At 51.1% G+C, this 21,372-nt stretch overlaps 1 protein-coding gene and 1 long non-coding RNA gene across 12 annotated transcripts in view; both read right to left on the bottom strand.

The window, feature by feature from the left end:
- The window catches only part of LOC123577087 (nebulin related anchoring protein), a 70,019-nt gene that overhangs the window by 14,485 nt on the left and 34,162 nt on the right, over window positions 1-21,372 (bottom strand). For 8 of the 11 annotated variants that reach the window (XM_045438984.1, XM_045438980.1, XM_045438979.1 and 5 more), the window contains 15 exons: window positions 20,988-21,086; window positions 19,725-19,829; window positions 18,460-18,567; window positions 16,793-17,104; window positions 15,591-15,695; window positions 12,478-12,576; window positions 10,758-10,862; window positions 9,918-10,025; window positions 9,260-9,373; window positions 7,119-7,316; window positions 5,332-5,436; window positions 3,962-4,060; window positions 1,896-2,000; window positions 1,435-1,542; window positions 254-565 (listed from right to left, as the gene is read on the bottom strand). In XM_045438984.1, coding sequence (XP_045294940.1) covers window positions 254-565; window positions 1,435-1,542; window positions 1,896-2,000; window positions 3,962-4,060; window positions 5,332-5,436; window positions 7,119-7,316; window positions 9,260-9,373; window positions 9,918-10,025; window positions 10,758-10,862; window positions 12,478-12,576; window positions 15,591-15,695; window positions 16,793-17,104; window positions 18,460-18,567; window positions 19,725-19,829; window positions 20,988-21,086 — 2,082 coding nt within the window. The remainder of the gene's footprint in view (window positions 1-253; window positions 566-1,434; window positions 1,543-1,895; window positions 2,001-3,961; window positions 4,061-5,331; window positions 5,437-7,118; window positions 7,317-9,259; window positions 9,374-9,917; window positions 10,026-10,757; window positions 10,863-12,477; window positions 12,577-15,590; window positions 15,696-16,792; window positions 17,105-18,459; window positions 18,568-19,724; window positions 19,830-20,987; window positions 21,087-21,372) is intronic. The other 3 variants (XM_045438985.1, XM_045438982.1, XM_045438987.1) reach the window with 2 other exon arrangements.
- Window positions 13,247-14,155, bottom strand: LOC123577091. Its single transcript, XR_006701712.1, has 2 exons — window positions 13,595-14,155; window positions 13,247-13,351 (listed from the first exon to the last, which is right to left on the bottom strand). It is a non-coding gene; the product is annotated as an uncharacterized LOC123577091 (long non-coding RNA).

Below are 21,372 nucleotides of genomic sequence, written 5' to 3' on the forward strand. Positions count from 1 at the left end.
AAAGCAGCAGTTTTTGACTTTTCTGTTGACCGTGGTAATCCCCAGGGCCTGGAATGGTGTAGTAGGTACTCAAGAAACAGTTATCAAACAACCGAATGATTCCAACCTAGATGGCCCGACACAGACCCAGCAAGTTTTAGCTTTGGCGGGGGGGGGGGGACCGAAAGGCAAAGGAAGAAGCAGAGATTTACATCCAGCCTCGGCGGGGGGGCAGGAAGGTCAGGGGCTGGCGTGCAGCCCGAAGGTCCCCTACCTCACTCTGCAGGGCGTGAGCTCTCTTGGCCCAGGACATCTTCAGGTCCTCAGGCAGCGCCGTGAACTCGTGGCACCACGTCCTGTAGTCGTGATCGCTGGCTAGGGCCTGGGCCTTTCTGGCGTGGACCAGGTGCACCATGTCCATGGGCAGGTGACACTGGGCTCGGCTGCCCGCCGCCCCCCGCCTGTACTGAAGCTCGCTCTGCAGCTGGCCCACCCGCCAGCAGTGCCGGAGCCGGGGGTCCTCGCTCACGCTCCGGGTCCCGATCAGCCTACCTCGCTCCTTCACAAAGTCATGTCGGTAGAGAAACTGGAAGGGAAGACTGCAGTCAGGGGCCGGCCTTCGGCCTGCTTAAATCCCACCTGCATGTTTTCACTGCCGACCCTAGAAAACTCATCCACTCTTCCACTAGGAGGTGATGATTATAAGAAAAACCACAGTGAGGGTGGCATGAGAGCATGCTTCCTCCCCCGGGGGATGAACAATTAAAACATCGCTTCATTCTTCCTACCTAATTAAAACCATATCCTCAGGACCAAAGGAAGGGCCCCACTCCCCTTATGTGTGTCCTATGGCCAAAAGGAATTTATCAAAAAAGGTAGAAGAGAAACTTGTGCTTTAACCGTTTGTACTTGGCAAAACATTAAACCCAAAAGACAGGATCCATTTATTTGAAGTCCACGTTTTCTGTGATTTGTTTGTAGGAAAGAGAAAGTCACCTTCATGTCCCAAAGCTATGGATGCTATCAACAGAGTGGCTGAAACACAGCTGGCAAATCCTAACGCCAACGTGTGAAACTACAGAGAGCCAAGAGGGAGATGCGTTACGGTCGTATTACAAGTTCTCTTACGAGTTCTCTGTCGAATTCTAGGCGCAGTTAGAAAGCAGGCAGCTCACGCGTTACAGGGGGGACCGCTGGCGAGACACCGCCATTAGAAACAAATCCTAGTCGCTTTCCTGCTGGAGACCTTTGCCTGAGTTTGGCTTTGGATTAACAGAGCCTTTCTTTCCCTCCCTCCGTCAAAGAGTCTCACTCCTAACTAATATATTCTGCAGGTGACATCCTGTCTCACATGGTGATAGATTTGCTTTAATTCAGGAAAATCAGCCGTAGACATTGTTTTACAAGAAGTTAACAGAAATTAGGCAAAATGGAAGGTCATATCATTCAACTCACATCGCTGGCTATATCTCCAGAGACGCGAGCAGCCTGGAAGGGAAGAGCGTCTATCGTCAGCTTGTAGCCTTGAGCACGGAGATTACGCCAAGACTCCTTGTATTTGGCCTACGGTAGGAACACATGTAGATCTTCTTTAAAAAAAAAAAGAAAAAAGAAAATTACACGAACCAACGAACAAAGGCTACCCCTCTCATTTGTAGTACGGCGTTCGAGAATCGATTTCTGACCAGCAAAAGCGCTCTCTTTTGCAAAGACAATCTCATTAGCACACACACTGGCATGCTGACACGTATGTACGCGCCACACTCGAGGAAAAATGCATTTACCATGAGCATCTAAAAGACATTTTTTAAGTTTCTGGGAACATCAGAAGGGCCACCGTTAGAGGCCATCACGGCCACAGACAGACGTGGCTTTGGAGCACGTCTGCACCTCAGCTTACGTCAAGAAAGGCTTACGTCACTCAGATTGGCCGCGTTTGCTTTGGCTCGGGCGAACTCAGGCAGACCCAGGGTCATTGTGTACCGGTGCCTCTCCTCGTCCCCGGCTGCTTTATAGAGGCGCTGGGTAGAAAAAGAACGAAGAACAAGCAAGGAGATAACGCTCAGTGCTTCTGCAACGCCGCAGGTCCCTCGCTGGCAAGCGGGAAATAGGTTTGCAGAAATAGGTTTGCGGAAGGCCACTCGCTGTGTCACAGATACACCTTCAGCCCTGGGGAAGATCTTTCTTTCAATAAAGTCAGTTCTTTCATGAGTCAAATTGAGTGACATCAAAGGAGTATGTAAGACATTGCAAGTTGCTTCTGACGGGGTTCGGGACAGGTCACCCCAAAATACGGCACCTTGGCGTACTGAATGCTTTAAGCTGAAGGAATCTGGAAAACAGCAGGTGCCAGAAGAACTCTTTCTTCTCTCCTCCTCTGAAGCAGGTCAGAAGACCCTCCTGTGAGAGATGCCCTCCCCACACCCAGAGGCGATGAGCGTCCTTATCTCCGAAGACGGAGGGCTGCAGAGAGGAATCTGAGCGAACAGACCGAGCTAAGCGTGCCCCTGTTCTTAGCTCATCACGTTTTGCCGTGACTCTCTACTCTTCATCGAACCTCATACTGAAACGCTCAGGTCTAACCCGTTTCTTCTGTCTTCATTTCCTTATGAAGGCTCCCCGTACCATGTAAAACTTGAGTTAAATAAACTAGTATGCTTTTCTTTTGTTAATCTGCCTTTTGTTACAGAAGCCGCACTGAGACCCTATGTTGGGTAAAAGAAAAGGCAATTTTTCTTTCTTACGCTTTGCCCAATAATAGGCTGAGGAAAGAAACCCACATTTAGGAACACTATCAAAGCTCTTCTCACTGTAAACTTTTCCCTTGAGGATATAGTGTACAGACGATAAATACCAAGATCCGGGGGGATTTGGGAGAAGCCCCGGTTGGCGGAAGGGGGGTTCCCAAACTCTGCTCTGCATCCTTTCCTAAAGCCCCAGCTCCTTCCGTGAGCAAACTCCCACCAAGGCCGCCCTGCATGGCCTCCGCCAGTTATGAAAACACCTATTCTTGTGATCAGAAATGGCTCTGTGACTGGTGAGTTCTCTGAGGCCAGAGGTCATCACAAGAGGCAGTGTTACCCCACAGCATCCAGCTCACGCAGCAGGCAGGAAAGCCTGGACAGGAATTTAAAATTGAGAACGGTTGCTACCCAAGCTCTTGGGGACATTCTTATCCTAGGCTGCTGTCTCTTACTTTTTGACTTGGGGGAAAGTGGACCCTAATTGTATAAATAGCCAAATCTCGACTGGCTTCTAAAAGAGTCAAGAAGAAAATCTGAAAAACTCAGGACGATGCCAAATTTTATTCTCTGCCGAGCTCGATTTCTGTTTCAAACTTGCAAGAGAGCCACCAAGAAGTAGAACCAAAGGGGCTGGACCACTGATTTTATGTAATAAGATCCCTTCCCCTGTGTGCCACTCTGGTAGAGATATTTAAATAAAGTGAGCAAACAGCAAGTAAGGGAGGAGGCAGAAATTCCAGAGGTCCGACCAACAGCATTCTACGTAACCGGCCTTGCATCAGCACCCCTGAATAACCACACATCCTTCCGAGAATAATCATCAGAATGACCACGGACGTGCGGTTAGCCATTATGTTCCTAGACAGAACAGATGAACGACGGACCAGTACTCTCAAACTTTAATGTGCCAAGGAAACACGTGAGGACCCCGTTAAAGGACCATGTGCGTTCAGTGGGTCAGGGGTGGGGCCCGAGGTTCGGCACTTCTAACAAGCCCCCCAGGATATCCTGCTGGTCCGTGACTGCCCTTGAGGGGCAAGACTAGAGTCTGAACCAGATTTCCAACTAGGCCTTCCTTCCCTCTGGAAAATGTTTACATTCCATATGTGACGTTCTTTTCTTTCCAAACCCCCATGCAAACACGCGTGCTTTTTCCCGGCCCCGACCCCACAAATACACGCTATTTTTAACAAGCTAGCAGTTTTTAAAAAGGCCATTCCAAAGCCATCCGATTTTACCTCATTGGTAATCTGGTTGCTGAGTTTTGCATGAAGGAGGCTGGGGGTGTCTGTCACAGCTGTGTACTTGAATGACTGGGGATGCTGACGGTATTTACTCTGAGGGAAGAAGACGACTTGTTAGGCATCAAACCAGAAGGAGACGAAGCTCTCTAAGCACTGGTTATAAAATCTCACTTTGCAAAGGCTGCTAGTCTGTTCCCCGGAATCCAGTCCGACACCTGCTCTCGCGACCTCAGAGCTCAGAGGGAGGAAGACGCAGAGGAGGACAGGACGGACTGATTCAGATGTTTACCCACAGGAAGAGGAGAGGACATCTAGCCCTTTGCCATGAATGGGAACGTGACTATTGAAATTTGCAGTTTGCTCCCGACCTTTGTTCACTGGAGACCCAGAGCCCCTCGGCTCTGGGAATGTCCCAGAAAGAACTGTGCAGCTTTAAAAAAAAAAAAAAAAAAATACCGATTGCCTGCACCCTGCCCCGGGAGACCAGGATTCATTAAACTGTCAGTGGGCCCAGGCATCTGTATTTTTTTTTCAAGCTCCAAAGACAATTCTGATGCCCCACCAGGTTCAGAAACCACTCTCTTTTGAGATTTCACTGGAAAAGTAAAGCGCAAAGTTCAATCTGAACTCCCACGGTGAGGCCAACTCGGTTTTCTCAGAGCTCCTAATCAATGTGTGAGCCCACCTGATACTTCCAGTGCCCTCCGTTATGCCCTCCTGTCCTTGCATCTACAGTGAGTGGACGTCCCAGAGCCCTTGCAGGTGTAAGTAAGATTCCTCAGAAGCTCAAAGGGCTTAGAATTCTAGACTTCTGTATTTTTACCGTGAAATTATCACCAAGCTTCTAACAACCATTTCCCAGCCACCGGAGCAGCATAGTTGCTTGGACTATTAGCGCTAATCCTCATAAAAACTAAACGAGAGGGGTAGGAGTACCCCCATTTAACCGATTACAAAGGTGAGACTCAGAGAGGGCAGGTGACAGGCTGGAGGTCACACAGCAAATCAGCACTGGCCTAGGATTTCAGTCTCCATCTGTTGGTCTCCAAAGCCGGCCTTTTTGTCATTGTACCACAGGGCCACTCTTCAAAGGGACCCTAGGGAAGCAGATCTTACGAGTCAGTGAATAATTCTTATGTGTTCATAAGGGACTGGCTTGATATGTGCAAAGCTGTCTTAAATGACATCCAGTCTAAATGGAGGATCTCGTAACAGAACAGAGGCCCCAGAAGAGGTTATGCGGTGAACGGCCACGGTTAACAGTTAACATCTAACTGGCTTCAGCAGGAAGAAGTAAGCTGAATGCTTATTTCTCCCGTGGAAATAAGACGGATACCCCTCAGCCCTCCAGGGTCCCCGGTCACCTCACTGATGAGTTCAGATGCCTTCTTTCTCCCTTCGATCTCTAACGTGCCTGGAATGACACAGGGAACGCCTCGCATGAAGTTCAGGTCTGACCGGTACGAATTCTAGAAGAGACAACACAGGGAATCAGAAAAGCCAAACTCACAGAACGAGGAAGCAAGGAGAAGCCGGAGGACCCACGAGAGGATAACGTCGTAATTAGAACTCATGGCCAAGCCAGTGTCTCCAGACAGAGCATCCTCAGCAAACACACGGTGCCTCCCAGTAAGTGTTTGTGGGGGAAACAAAAATGTAGGTCAAAAGAAAAACGATTCTGCTGTCACCTGTCTCCGTAGCTTTGGAGGGAGGTGAGGCAGGTTTTTATCTTCATGGGGGCTATCAAGACATAAACGCTGGAGTGGATTGTGGTTGGAAAGTCAGTCGTCTTGGGGCAAATGTGGAAATGACGGTTTAATAGGCCTTCTAAAACAAAACCCAGCAGCAGAGGGTGGCATTAATTAATCATGGGTTAAGAAAGAACTAATAAATGAATCCAGAATCATCTGGCACAGGCCTGTCTGTGCGGGTAGGGGTGAGTGTGTGTACCTGAGTGATCCGGGCTGACAGTTTAAAGCGTCCCCAAATTCGCTCCCCTGCAGCCACCCAGGTGCCCCCCCTCCCCTGCCCCCGGCCGTTGCTGCCTTCCAAGTGCTGTCACAGCGAGAGGCAGGGCAGGCGAGGGCTCCGCTCAAGTGACACACAGGCCCTGAGCTGAGCGTGGCAGCTCCACGGTCCTCCAGCTGCTCTGGGGTTCCTGACAGTTTCTGGCAGCCGGTAAGCACCGTACACGGGCGGAAAACCCGAACAGACGACAGATACCCGGATCTGAGTGTCCCTTTGCTTCCAGGCACTGTCGAACCAGGATGCAGGTTTTGTGCGGTGTTTTGCTTTCCAACCCCAGCCCGTTACTTGCAAAGCCCATAGCACAGAAACCTAGAAAGGTAGGCAACAGGGGGAATGCCAAACAGGACGCTGCCGCCTGTGGAGGGGAGACATCCGGGATCTCTTTGGGGGTGAGGAAATCCTCGGTGCTCCCCAATACTCCCAGGCCACCTGCTTCCGGAAACAGGTGGCTCGAGCTTGACACGCACGTGGGAGGCCCGTGAAGGTCTCCACCACTCGTCGCGGGGACCCAGGAAGGACTGCTGGGGCCCGGATGCCCTGCCCTCCCCCACACACTCGCCTCTGCCTGAAGTGGGTCCGCTCTGACCCCAGCCTCTCCTAACAGAGCTTGGCCTCCCTCAGAAAATGGGCAGCCTGGGAATTTACGAAGCACGAAGAGCCCCCCCTGGTCAGACCTGAGGCCAAAGGCAGTGCCGGTAGCAAATCTTCAACATGCAAAACATGTGAGCGGAGGGCATCCTGGTCAGACGCCATCTAAGTTCACGTGTCAGCCCCCCTTTCTCACTGACAGTTGTGGGGTCTCGGGCAAGCTCTCTCTTTCACTTCTTCGAGCCTCCCTGTCATTTCTAAAACGGGGTAAAGACTACTGATACGGGGTTATTTTGAGGTTCAAATGAGATCATGTGTGAAAACGTCATGTTTGGAACCAGTGGATGTTTCCCGTTGCCGTGAGATCTGTGTAACTGTGCTGGGCAGGAGCACGGGGCGGCGTTTCCCAAGAAGACCCCGGTTTGGGGTTTCTCACCTCCGGAATCCCCCGCGGCACCAACGGGAGCTTGGAGTCACTGCTTCCTGGTCAAATCTGAGAGGACAGAGCCCTGAGAGAGAGGCCAGGTCCCCTTACCTCGCTCTGCAACTTGTGAGCTCTCTTGGCACAGCTGAGCCTCAGGTCTTCGGCCAAGGAAGTGTACTGGGGGAGCGGGTGTCTGTAGTCCTGGTCGCTGGCCAGGCTCTGAGCCTTCCTGGCATGCACCAGGGTCACCATGTCCAATGGCAGATGGAAGTGTGCCTTGGAGAGTTCAAAGCCTTTCTTGTAATTCACCTAGAGGGGCAGACAGATCAACAGCCGCTATTTCAAAGCCACCATTTGCACAGGGACCATCAGGGACAGCGAGTGCAGTGAGAGTCTCCCAGGTGAGCCCCGGAGACGTTCTGGCGGGACCGCTGCTCCTTTCTTGTAGGGACTGGCTTAATTAGCAGGATTCATGACACTCACCACCCTCAGCTCCTGGAGGTCACTGACTTAGATGATGAAGGCTCACAGCTCCCCCAGTTGGGGCAATACGGAAGTGCAGGAGACCTACATCACATCACGTCAGTGATTCCCTTGCTGAGTCTTGAGATCTTCCCATTTGCCAGAGGCAAGAAGGTACGTGGCTAACCTGTGAGGGCACACGCCCCGCCAGAGTTTCTCCCCCTCCCCCTGTCAGGTTCAGACTTTAGACACCGGGGACTCCCTTCTCGGGCTTAGCCGATGAAGAGCTTCTTCAAAGCATCAGACAACATCCTAAGAAGTCTGGGGGCAGGGGCGCCGGAGTGCTGAGCGGGTTGAGCATCTTACTCTTGATTTCGGCTCGGGTCATGACCACACTGATCGTGAGTTCAAGCCCCGTGCTGGGCTCTCCGCTGACTGTGCAGAGCCTGCTTGGAACTCACTCTCTCTCTCTGTCTCTCTCTCTCTCTCCCTTTCTCTCTGCTCCTCCTCTTCTCGCTCCCTCAAAATAAATAAATAAACTTGAAAAATGTAATTAAAAAAAAAAGAAATCTGGGGGCCAACAGCAGTGGGTAGACACTTGGAAAGCCAGTTCTGAGGTATGGATATTCCCAAGAGGCATGCTGAGGGAGGAGAGGACAGACCACAAGCTCCACGGCAGTCCTCAGAGAAGCTGTCGGAAGGTCTGCAAAGCTCACTCTGGGCTTTCTCAGGAGTCAGATGCATAACTGCCACCTCTGCCATCCTTCCCGGAGCCCCAGCCACCCCTCCCTTACCTCCTGCTCCCATCTAGCACCCTCCCCTGACCCCTAGCATAAAGGACAGGACAATTCATGTGCAACCCCACATTCTTTGGTCAGCACTCCAGCCCAGAAAGGGGTGGGGGTTGTGGGGGGGGGGGGGGGAAGAACGTTAGAAATGGGGAAACTGAGGCGGAGAACATGTGAAGCTGTGGACAGAGCCTGAGATGGAGGGCTGGCACCGTATTCACTTTCTAGCTGATCTTAGACAAGGGACTGAGGCGCTCAGAGTCTAGGTCTTATCAGTAAACCGGGATGGATAAGACGATAATGTTCCTCAAGAGAGTTCGTCCAACGGCTAAGGGAGACCCGGGGTGTAAAGGTGCTTTGTCCTTCGTAACACAGTGGATATACGTCAGCGTCTAGCCCCACCGTTTGCCAGCGTGCATATGTGCAAGGGGACACTGCGTACACACTCGTGCCAGCATCCAGAGGGTCGAAACCACGGGCTGCAAACTCAGACATTTCCAGGCACCCAGACGATAGCACCAGTGAGTAAGGCAGGCAGTGAGGGAAAAGGAGGCGGCCGCCTGACCAGGACAGCATAGGTCCCTTCTAAATGGAGCTCTCGGTAGTCAACGTCAACTGTGGCCTTGAGGAATCCAGGGCCAGCTTCTGGCTGGAAGTCTACGACCTTTATGCAAAATGTTCCACTTTTAAAGGTTTGCAACTAATTCACTCTGCAGACCAAACAAAACAGCTCTGTCGTCCAAACCTAGCCCACAGGCCCCCCCTTCGTGGCCACTGATCACATCACAGAATGGCCCAAGGGAGCTCAGGGGTCGTCTGGCTCAAACTGTCACTTGACGCAGGAAGAAGCTGAAGCCCAGAGGAGCCAAGGGACCCAACAAAGGCGCACAGCTAGTTAGGACAGAGCCAACAGCCACAACCGGAAGGACAAACGACACATGCTGGCCGTGCACCATTAGGTGGGGGCCCCCCCAGTCCCGCTGCATTTTTTCGCCTACTTACTTCGCTCTGCAGCGAGTTCGCATACACTGAATGTGCAAGGCTGATATCGTCTTCCAAGCTCCGGGAGCCAAGCATCTGCCCTTTCATTTTCTCAAATGCCTCTTTGTATTTGTACTAAAGGGAAAGAGAGCGGGAGAGAGTAACAGCTCGGGGACAAGGGACACGGAATGGGAGAGGTGGGTATTGGGCGAAAATGTTTTGTTCTTTTGACAGTGACTGGGTGAGTTAAAAGAAAACGCGTGGGAGTCGTCAAAAGGCCTATTCTTTCATATGCAAGACTCCCAATGACTAAAGGGCTGGATATGAACTGGCAGGACATGTTAGCACTTGGGCGGCCCGCGCTGGAAGAAGGTGGGTGCATTGTTAACAGTCTCTGCACGCGGACTTGCTTTAGGAAAGCGCCTGGTGGAGGGTGCATTTCATCTGCCCGGGGTCCAGAGTTACAGTCCGGCATTTGGCTTTGTACCCCGGCTAGGGGATTTTTTTTTTGTTGTATGGTATGTTCTCTCTCACTGGTCGTTACCAGATTGCCCTAACACAGCCAGTTGGGAAAGCAGAGGATAGTATCCGCAGGCAAAAGAAGGCAGGGGTTGGGGGCAAAAGGAGTAAAAATTGGTTAGGATTAAACATTGACACGGTAATGGAGGCGGATGCTCACGTCACTTATGATTTCGCCGGAAGCCTTTGCTGCCTGAAATGGAATGGCATCCAGTCTCAATTTATATCCGCCGTCTCGAAGTTTGCTCCAGGATTCCTTGTAACGTGTCTGTTGGGAACATGCGGACAAATAAAGACCTTCTTGTGATCTGGTGGTTCTGAGATGCTCATTACCAAGATGGGCATCGGCTTTGTTATGGGTTTTCTCCCCCAGCGCCCGGTTGGAGTTAGAAATCACTGCGTCTTAGCAAAAACCGAGAAAGAGTGGGAGCCTGCCTCATGCCCACCCACGGGAGGGAGAGTCTTTTGGGGGCGACTCTTTAGAGTCAGACAGACCCAGATTTCTCTGAGCAGCAAGCCGAGTGGAAGAAGGAGGCATAAGGCTGAGCGTGCACAGATCTTGACGTAAGATAAGGAGAACACAACTGTCTGTCGAAGAACAGGAAAGGGGCGGGGGTTGCTGATCAAGGTCACGGGAGGGAAGGGTCTCTCCTCGCCATAGCCGTTGGCTGCCCGCACCTATATTCTGACGCTCCCGCGTTTCACCCCCTCAGTACCAACACCTTTTGTAGTAAGGCGGTTTTCCTAGTCTCATTCTTGCAAATGAGCTTGACTCCTCTGTAGGACGGCCTACCTAGCCCGCAGAACTCAGCAGCGCAAATGAAAGCATGGGGCCCCTTGGTCACAAATATTACAAATTTCAAGATGGTGACAGCAGAGCATTCAGGTAAGCTCCAGGCCCTTCTGAGTATGGGATGCTTCTGAGCACAGGCTGCCGGGCACTGCCCAGGTCCCCGGATCCCCCCGGAATGAAAGCCAGTGCCCCACCCACCAGCCTCACCTCACTGATATTCATGGCATTCAGCTTGGCCAGGAGGACTTCAGGGAGGTCGGCTGTCTGAGTGTAATGGTGCTTTATGTTTTCTCCTTGTTCCTTATATAACCTCTGTGGAGGAAGAGAGGTTTTGCATTAAACCCAGGAGGTTCTTCCACACAGCCATCAGCCAAGTTACACTCCGGGAGACAAGGGACAGCTGCCACCTCCCCATAGAGACAGGATCTTGGGTGCCCTGCCTCCACCTGGATCCCGCAGCCAGCACGGTGACACGGGCTTCGTGCCCTCCCGAGTCCCATGTCCCAGCTCAGAACACGACAGGCTGAAACCTGCCTCTGCGTTAACACTCTACTTGTAGCATAAACCTGACATGGTGTCAGATGGGAAAATGAGGTCTAGTTAACACGTAATAATTTTGTTATTAACCATAAAGCGTGGGAGGGCATTAAAATTCAGAAGCATGAAAGAGGGCTCTTCCACAGGGGACGTCTGGACCTACTTCAATCCCCACTCCCTTCCTCCGTCTCGAGGATTCTTGTGCTAATAAATGTCTACCGGGTGGGTCTGGGGTGTCTTTCATGCGGAACTCTGATTTGGGCTTATGACATCCTCATAGTGATGACACACGAAGTTGGCATCGGCCACCAGAGAAAGTTTCTAAGCCGGGCTTTTCCATCCCAAATCTTAGTAGCTGTGTCCAAAGTTTCTACGTATCACAGCACTGCCCCCTAGAGTTGGTTAGGGTAAGGAAGAAGCCCGGGTTGTTTTTCTTCATACAAAAGTTCTTGCTTGACCATCTGTGTTTCTCAGAACTTAATTTGTTTCTGATGGGCTGCTTGTCAAGAAATTATAAATTCCTAAACCCGTAAGTTTGTAAATCATCCCAAAACTTATTCTGATAGGCACTCAGGACATTTCCAAATGCCTGTTAAATAAGGCACAATCAGAATAAAATATTCAATTGGGAAGCATGAGAGATAATTTTGAAACTCCTCTTCACCAAGGGTTGTACATTTTCCTCACGGCAAGTCGAATGGTTTGAAGATATTTATAAGGCGTGTCTGCCCCACTTTACAAAGATCTGCGGGCCTCTCTCAGCAGAATCAGCCAAACGGGGTTAACCCATGTCCTAAAGTGAGTTTTTATGGGACCTCATCATTCAATTTGGTCTCCAACGAATGCCATGCCGTGAGGACAAAAGGCCAGGTCTCAGTTTCACGTTAAAAAGGGAAGACGGGAAGTGAGTTCACCGTTAGTCTCGTGCCCGCAAGACCCAAATCATTTCCAAAGTCTTTGGGGGAATTCAGAGAGCAAGAATTCCTGCCCTCAGGTCCCAAGGAGCCCTAGCAGGGGCTGTCTTCCAGTTGCCAAGAATTTTCACTCCCAAAGTTCCAGTTCTGGAAACAACACCTTAAAACAAAAAGGAGAGGGGAAAAGCCCCCCCCCCACACACACACACAAATCTTGAAGATATGCAAATGGGAAGACAGGAGAGCATGAGGGCAGTGGGGTGGCAGAGCCCCACTTGGCATCAGAAGAGCGGTAACACCCCATTTGCATCCTAATGAGGAAGCACCCCCGCTAAGGTGCTCCTTGGCAAAGGACAAGGAGTTCCTTCATCCTTAGAACAACAGAAAGAGCAAGGCAAGGAACCCTCAGCTTCAATCGCAGTGTTGAAAGAAGAGCCCACTCTTAGAGTTCATAATGTATATATATTATCACTTACATCCACGGCTTGGGTATAACTAATTCTGGCCTGGACCATCTCCGGAGTGTCTTTAATACTGGTAAACTTCAAAGCATCTGGAGGCTGACGGTACTTCTTCTGTTGAGCAGAAAAAGATCAAAGCTGTGAATTTTGTGCCACTCTTTCATGCTATTTGAAAGGGAAAATCATAGGTTGCTTGAGATTAGAGTGAATTTGTGAACATAATTATTATTCGGCTTCCTCCATCTTTATATCCTAGGTGCCTTCAGGTTAATATTTGTTTCAATTTAAGAATAACCTCATGTCAATTAACATTAAAGTATTTCTAGCTGGGCAAAGAAAACATCGCGAAATTGGGTTATACCGCTAAAATACCGGGGGATGTACGCCTAGGAAAGGGTTCTTTTTGTGGGTTTCAAATGCCGCGCTGTTTACATCTCTTAGTTTGGGTCTCCCAAGCAAGAAGGTGGTTATATTTATCAATTGAAGCTTCCTGCTTTCCTTCCACGAAAGGACTTGGCAGAGATTATCACAGTTAAAACCCTCGCATTTAACAGTCAGGGATCACAACTATTCAATCACTTTAGAACTTGGTTCAGTTAACACGAGCAAGGATTCTTTAGAATGTTACAATAAGAAGAAGAAGGGTGCTATGGTTGAAAGGAAGGAGTTTACATTTTGAAAGACACTGGAAACAAACACACACAGAATCACAAAGAATTCCAATGCTGGCAAAGACCTAGACACCCAATTCTGATTCTAAAAGTCATGCTTAAATTAATTCCGGGTTTGGTTTTTTTTTTTTTTTTGTAATCCAAATACATTTCCAGGAGACTAGGACAGTCGCACTCTTAATGGACTTATGAAGTGTATCGTTCCTCAAATCAAAGACCTATTTTAGGGGCGCCTGGGTGGCGCAGTCGGTTAAGCGTCCGACTTCAGCCAGGTCACGATCTCGTGGTCCGTGAGTTCAAGCCCCGCGTCGGGCTCTGGGCTGATGGCTCAGAGCCTGGAGCCTGTTTCCGATTCTGTGTCTCCCTCTCTCTCTGCCCCTCCCCCGTTCATGCTCTGTCTCTCTCTGTCCCAAAAATAAATAAAAACGTTGAAAAAAAAAATTAAAAAAAAAAAAAAAGACCTATTTTATGAACACTTCCTCATTTATCAGGGTCAGTTTTTGTAGCCTGGGTTGATTAAGGAAGACAGGGTTCGGTATCCAGCCATCTCTGTTGGGTCACCTGCTTTTGTACATAAAGTTTTATCAGAACACAGCCATGCTCGTTCACACACACGGTTGTCTATGGTTGTGTTCACACAGAGGTGGCAGGGCTCAGGAGCCGCAACGGGAACTGTGTGGCCCACAAAGCTGAAGACACTCCCTATCTGGTCCCTTACAAGAAAAGGTGTGCCGACTCCTGCTTTAAGAGACAGGCGTGTATGCATCTGTGGTTTTCTCAGCAGTGTGTGGCATTCGGGCTGAAAATTAAGAGGTCAGCCAATCTGACACTGAACTGGAAGTGTGGGAAACAGAAGTGAGGTGATTAGGGAGAACGGCTGAAAGATTTTCTTGCCTTACTGAAGTTTGAGGACTGGCATGAAGCATAGAAGATAAGCCAATTTGCTGAGTAAGTCTGCAAAATGAGGTGGAAAATTAAGCCCACTGTGGGATAAACAGTTCCAGAAAGCTCCCTTGGATGCCAGACTTAGATGCATGAAAGAATCGTCTTGAAGTCTAAATTGTGTGTATGATTTATTTTTCACATCCTTTTATGAGTGGGCCCAATGAGAGCTTAGGAGCATGAGTCCTCCAACCTAGATGTTTGCTGCGGCAAGTTTCTCAAAATCATCCTTTGAGGAAGGTCTTTCCTCAGTCAGAATGAACTACTTAGGGCCGTGAAGTGTCCACTGAGCCTTGAACGTTGACTAAGATTTCCTAAAAATTAGGCCAATCAGAGTGAACCCACTTCTGGAACCAGCTCTGTGACATGTCAGGCTAACCAGAATATTCTCCCATGGGAAAGATATCAACGCTGGGCAGGTGTGTTTGAAAAACCAACTTAGGTGTCTTTCTGTTCTACCTACACATTCAGTAAGAAAGTGATCTCAAAACAAAGTCCCAGGAGGCTCATTACAAAGGCCCATCCTCTGTGGCTGCAGCCGTGGTGATCCCCTCCCCACCCAGGCAAATCCAGAAAGACCAGGTTACTCTGGAGGCAACTAGAAAAATTCTCACTTGCCTTCTGAGCAAGTTCCTCCCCAAACAGACATGAACAGAGGTGGGATTTGGGTTGTTCGAGGATGGGCAGCCTCCGTGTGAGCACGAGGCAATGACAACTCCCTGGTGTGTCTAATCCAGTGGCTCTCCACCTTCCGGCAGCATCTGGAGACACTGTGGGCCGTCATACCTGGGCAGAGGGTGCTACTGGCATCTGGTGGGTGGAGGCCAGGGGTGCAGCCAGACACCCCACGTGACTCAGGACAACCCCCACAACAGAGAGCTTTCGGAATGCCAATAGTTCTGAGATGGAGAAACCCCGATCAAATCTTTAAAAGACCTGTTTAATGAAACTCTCCCCAAAATGTGAGCAGACGGATCTTTTTAGCACGCTGTAATGCCTTAGGGTCCAGCTGGGGTGGCTGCAGGTGGACCGGCGTGAGATTTAAGTAGAAGTGAGACCCCTCAACAGGAGAGACCCGGGTCACGTGCTCCACACCACGTGAATATTCAAAAACTGTTTACACTGTGGCGGGAAGTGAGAGAGAGGGAGAAAACGGGCATCAAGTCCCGAAAGAGCTTTCTGGGTGCAATAAACGTTATCTTTTCATCATCTCTCCCTTGTTGCTTCATTAAAAAGGTAAGCTGGTGGGTAGCAATTGAGCTCTTTTTGATTGTCATTATTATTCATAATATCATTTGTCACCCACTTTGTTTTTGCCGGGGCTCTACGGGCCCCTACCGGTGTGTGTTTGGTATGTAGTTTCCCTCTAATTACCAGCCCTAGTCTGGGCTTCCGGGCCTTTCATGTAGCTTTGCCTTTTTCTTCGCCTTTTGAGTGGAAATTATTTTAATTTTATACAGCAATGCCACACGCCTAGTGCAGCCGGCCCTGTTGCACGCTGTCAGGAAATCTCACCTCGCTAATGAGTTCTCCTGCCTTCTTCGCCTGCTCCACATTTAATGACCCGGTGGCGACCCAGCCCGTGCCTTTCATCCACTTCACATCTGCCCTGTATTGGTTCTGATAAAGGAGAAAGAAGAAAAAGGCAGGCCATTGTTGGCGCGCAGACATTTAAAGGGCTGTTAACGGCTCCCAGATGTCGCCTTGGTGCTGGCTGAGTCAAATTAGATGCCACTTTTGTCTTATCCATTTCTGCACAGTCACAGGCAGGGCTCCAGAATGTCAATTAATTTCCCCTCTAATTGGAGCCTCCCGCAGCCGGTGGCGTTAGGCCCCACCCACGGGCGCCCGGGGGTGCAGCGGGAGGGGTCGGATCAACCTTGTCCCTCATTAGGGACGCGTGTCTACCTCGGGAAGAGGAGTGTCCTCATTGTCTGCTTTCCCCGTTTCCTTGTTGGAAATGACAAGCAGGGGAGAAGAAAATGAGAACTCACAACAGAACCCGGGTGGGGAGCTATTTGAGGGAATTTCACAAGACAGCCCAGGCCTCCCACGGTGCCGATTCCTTCCTATGCGCCTCGGTGCGGGGCAGGGGGCACATCTCATTTCTTTGCTCGCCGTGCGTGGAAGGAGTCGTTTTAATGGAAAGCCATTTAAATGGACGCTTCTCTAAAACTCGCGCATCACCTGTATCCCCAGAAACCGCTCTGCCAGGAGGGGTGGTCTGTACCGCCCTCCCCACCGCCCAGCCCGCGTGCGTGCGGGCAGCTGACCTGCCTTCTCATCGCACAAGAGTCACCTGAAGGAGGAGGGGAGCCAGGTGGGGGACCCAGGAGAAAGGGGAGGGAGCGCTCAGGTTAGCGTGTGCCATCTTCCCGCAAAGGGCACTGCCAGGGTTGGAAGGAGGGTGGGAGACCTCTCCCCGAACAGGCCGCGGTCTCCCCCCCCCCGCACCCCCCGCAGTAAAACGAAAGAGGGAAAACAGACGTAGAGCAAATGCCCCAGAGGAAAAAAGTCGCTGGGGGGTGGTATAGTATCTGAAGCGGGCAGAGCTCAAATAAAGGTTAAACCACTAGGAAAGCTGAGCTGTGTCCGCCCTGGGATCCAGAAGCAGGTATGTCAGGGGATACCCTACCATCTCGGGGGCGGTGGGGGGGGTTGCTGGGGAAAACCATCGCGGTAACGCTAGCACACGCACGAGTGCACACGGAGCTTACGTCGCTCTGTAACCCGTACGCCTTCTTGGCCCATTCCACCCTCATGTCTGTGGGCAAAGCGGTAAAGTGATGAGATGCTGTCTTGTAGCCTATGTCTGTGGCTAGATGCTGAGCCTTGCGGGCGTGCACGAGGTGGACCATGTCCAGGGAGACGTGGCACTGGGACCTGGTGTCCTCGAACCCCTTCTTGTACTCCAGGTCGCTCTGCAGCTTGGACATTTGCAGCGAGTGACTCATTTGTGAATCTCCCTGGGCATCCTTCGCCCCGATCAGCTTCCCTCTGGACCTCTCATAATCTTCCTTGTACTTCACCTAAACAGGAAGGAGGGAGAGGGGCATGTTAGCATCTCCTAAAGGCATTGTTAACTTTCAAACTGAGGGTATGAAAGTCCAAACAAAGCCAAACAACAGAATCTTACTAGAGTTAGAATTTTCCTATCATTGAACAGTGAAATAAAAGATTACTCATTATCTCCCTTTTCACCTCAGCTGCCAGGAAGCTCAGAGCTAAACTGAATGCTCAGCTATGCAACAGTCTATTCCCAAGTTCCTGGTGACATTCCATCTCTTGTCTGTATTCCTCAACCTCACTTTTTCTGGATTTATTTTTAAGTGGCCCGTTGTTTCCTTTCTGGGAATAGTGAAAACGTTATAAACAAAAAGTAGTCGTGGAATGAAAATGACACAGAATAGCCCAAACACAGCTGCTGTTTGAGAAAGGGACTCATATTCGCTTGGAAAAAGACCGACAGTAATGAGGATCAGAAGGAAAAAGCAGATACAGAACTGCCTTAAAAACTGTAACAGGATAATATTATCAGGAGACCTGGGCTCTCCTCTAACCTGTGCCAACAAGGACAGTATTAATACCTGCCACCATTTATTGAACCCTCACTGTGAGCCAGGCCTGGTACAAACCCAAGCCCCTCAAAGTGCATCTGTAGACCACTGCTGGTTCATGAACTCTCACCAGGAACAAGATAAGGACCTTATGCCAGAATGACATCACCAAGTCACTGTTTAGCTCAGCTGATATCTACGTATATTTATATAGGGGAGTATATTTATGTGCATGCGTTTCTTCTGGAAGCAAGACTGTCTTGATGACATTAGCAGACTTTGTCTTCCACTCTGGCCTCGGCTTCTGATCTCACATCAGACTCCCGACAGACGGCAGTGGACTATGAACGCTCAATACACGTCAGTTTGTTTCATTTCCTCGTAAACATTTTGCAACTGCCGATTTACCAATGAGTTAACTGAGATTTTGGAAGGTCAAACCACCTTCCCAGAATCACAATGCTTACTAGGGGATGGAGCTAGGATCGTATCCAAGGTCCATCTGACACCAGGGCCTACGCTCTCGGTCACTGGCAGGCCACGACATCCTTAGATAGTCCTGGAATGTCTCTGAGCCTCAGTTTATCTGTCACATAAGCCATTTAGCTTACTACTCATGCTGCTGCCACTGATAATGCCTCCACCTACTGAAAGCCAACGTGTGGCAAGCAGTGTGCTCTCGGCTCGTACAGGATTATCTCATTGTGAAGCAGTCGTATTTATCCCCACTTCGCCGATGGGACCCTGAGGCTCAGACCCTTTCTGACTCTCCTAGATGGAAAACGGCAGGACTCGTGGCGCCCTGTACAAGATGAGCACCTACTCACCTCGCTGGCCAGGTCCCTGTTGGCTTTGGCGGCCAGGAAGGCCAAGGAGTCAAGACGTAGCTCAAACCCTTTCGCCTTCTGGTTTTCCCAGCTGCTCTTATACAGTTTCTGAGGAGGTGGGGGAGAAAAGAGATCATCCTCCTGCGGGAAGCCTTCCCTAGACTCTGTAACGCTCTCTCCAGGAGGCAAACACGACTGTGTCCTTCCACAGAAACCTGGTAACCTGAACACCACCGGACCTCCTTGTTCCTGCCTCAAGGCCTCCTAACACACAGGGCTTCGGTCAAAAGAAGCTGAATTTGAACTCCAGAGGCCTTGAAAACTACTAGGAGTCTTCACGGGGGTCTCAAAGACATGCCCGAGGTGGAATAACATTGCAAAACGCCCGGCAACATTTCTGGAAGGTTCCCCACCCCTGCGCACACAGCCCGCTCAGCCCAGCAGGTGCCACAGCTGCGTATCTTTGTCTCCCTGCCTCCAGCCTCCAGTCCACCTGGGGCTTGTCCTTGCTCCTCCCATGTCCCTTCCTGCCCCCACCTGCGGGTTTCAAGGTCTCTCTTCTGAAGCCTCCCTCTCTGTGTGTGTGAATCAATTTAGCCCCTGTTGCTCCTTCTAATTTTCCCCTCTACCTAGGACTCAGATCAGGACTCCAAAGACCTGGGAGCTGAGGGGGGAGAGCTGAGGAAGGCCCCTGCTGAAAGACAGGGAGGAGAAGGTTGGGGCCACGCATGCTTTGTGTCTGAGAGCCATCTGGGTAATGGCTACCTTCAGCACACTCCTCCTCCTCCCAGGGCTTTCCGTATATTAGCTCACTGAAGCCTCGTGACAACCCGATGAGACGGGAACTAGTATTACCCTTCCTTTGCCTATGGGACAACTGAGTGCAAAGAATTAGCCCAGGGTCTCACACCTAGTAAGTGATAGACCCAAGGATCGAACAAACCCAAGCAGTTTGGAGCTAACGCCTTCAAGTGCTGCTTCCTTCCTTCTAGCAATGCTCTACTGCTGTTCGAGCCGTGACCCTGGAAGAACCACTGCCTCCTACCCTGTTACATAGTCAGTGGGTCAAATCTCCCGCCAGCCCGCCAGCTCGTTCCTAGGGAAAGTGGTCCTTCCCTCCCCCTACAACTGGCCAGGAACGAGGTCTGCTGGATGAGCTGTTTACAACAACCGGATGTGTGGAACCCCAGGTGACAGAGCACAGTGGCCAGGCGCCTACGCGGGAAAGCAGAGTTTACAGCCGCCCCCGCCCCCTCTGGCCATACCTCACTGAGATTGGCAGCGTTGGCTCGGGCCTGTAAGAAGAGAGGCTCGTCTTTGCTGATGCTGTACTGATGGACGGACTGCTCGTTTCCTGCCTTGTAGGCCACCTGTCAGGAGAGAGCACTGGGTCAGGAGCAGGTGGCAGGGTGGGGTGGGTGGCACGGCATCGCGGGTGCGCCTTCAGATCTGCTTGGCGTTTCTGCGACCTGCACGGGGGGGTCCGTTACAAAACCCGCCAGACCAGACGCTGGCCAGCAGACGACAGCAAATGGGGCTTAAGGCAGGAGAGGTGAAGGCAGAAGGCGAGGCAGTGAGGAGCTGCGAGAAGAATGTGGTCAGGGGACCAACCCGACCACATTGCCAAGGTCCCTGTCTTCACATGTCGCCCTTGAGAAGGCACTGAGCTTCCCAAGCTGTTCCCATCTATGCTGTCCACGGCCACAGAAAATAACCCGCTGCAGGGCTCAGGTGGGCCCAGGCTCCCCGAATGAGAAAAATAAGAAGCATTCTCTGCCCCCCTGCACGTCCGCAACCCCTCCCCCCGTCGCCAGTCCCCATGCATTCACAGGCAGTGACACCTGGCAAGCGAGCAGTGACCAAAAAGACAGCACAAGTGAACACCTGCTCCATGAAAAACGTACCCCTCTGTTCTTTCTCTCTCCCCTTCCCTCCCCCCCCCAACTTGAGTTTCCAAAAGGCGGCTTTCTGATGCCCCTGAGCTCGTTGGTAGCGTCCTTTCCGGCATGTGTCCCTGGACCTTTATTCAGGACGACTAGGATGGTCCTGGCCACCCTGCGGCAGCTCCAACACGTGCTTGGTGTACGTGCACAGGAAGTGCTCAACACTGATGTGCAAACAACATACATGGTGTTTCACTCCGACGCCGCCCGTCTTGGGGTGCATGTTCCCCCCCCTCAAAGAGAATTCTCTCCCGGCTGCAGAATGACAGAGCCTGTGATGAGAGGTAGGAGGAGGGGGAAGAAAGAAGAAGAAAGCGAGACGGGGCAATACCGAAAGCTGAAATGAGTAGCATCAGTCGGCATCTGTCCTCACAACCAGCAGAGAAGGGAAGTGGGGTAAGGCAGAGAGAGCTGGGGTCCGGTGCCCGGAGACAGCCTGCAGGCTCTGGGAGAGCCAGGCCCCGCCTGTCTAAAGGAAAGGCTCTCTGGTGCCCAGATCGTGTCCGGGCAGCACCTGCTGTGGTCTCAGAGACGCCCGGCCCGTGACACGGCAGCATGGCGGAGAAAGGGCAGCTCGGGACTCACTCCGCTCTGCAGCTCCTGGCTCTTCCTGGCGTGTGCCATCTGGGAGCTGTCGGCCACACTGGTGAACTTGAGCTCATCCGCCCTCTGCCTGTAGTTTTTCTGTTTCCAAAGAAAAGGGACAGCGTAGCATTAGGGGTTGGCTGTCCCCACCACCACACTCGTGCTTACATCCGCACGCACACTTTCAGTGACCCGTGCATCTTCTTGGAGGGAGGGGGACCGTCACGGCTGGTCCGGCAGCTTAATCGGGACCACACAGGCCTGAGGCAGCCCGCTCTGGTGAGCCTCTTTTAGTTCCCACCCTTGAGTGAGAACTTGAGCCTCTCCCTCAGGAAACCCTATGTTTCACCTTATGCCCTGGGATGCACCCATTTTATAAATCGAG

Source organism: Leopardus geoffroyi, chromosome D2 (assembly GCF_018350155.1).
Source record: "Leopardus geoffroyi isolate Oge1 chromosome D2, O.geoffroyi_Oge1_pat1.0, whole genome shotgun sequence".
NCBI classification, from domain to species: domain Eukaryota; kingdom Metazoa; phylum Chordata; class Mammalia; order Carnivora; family Felidae; genus Leopardus; species Leopardus geoffroyi.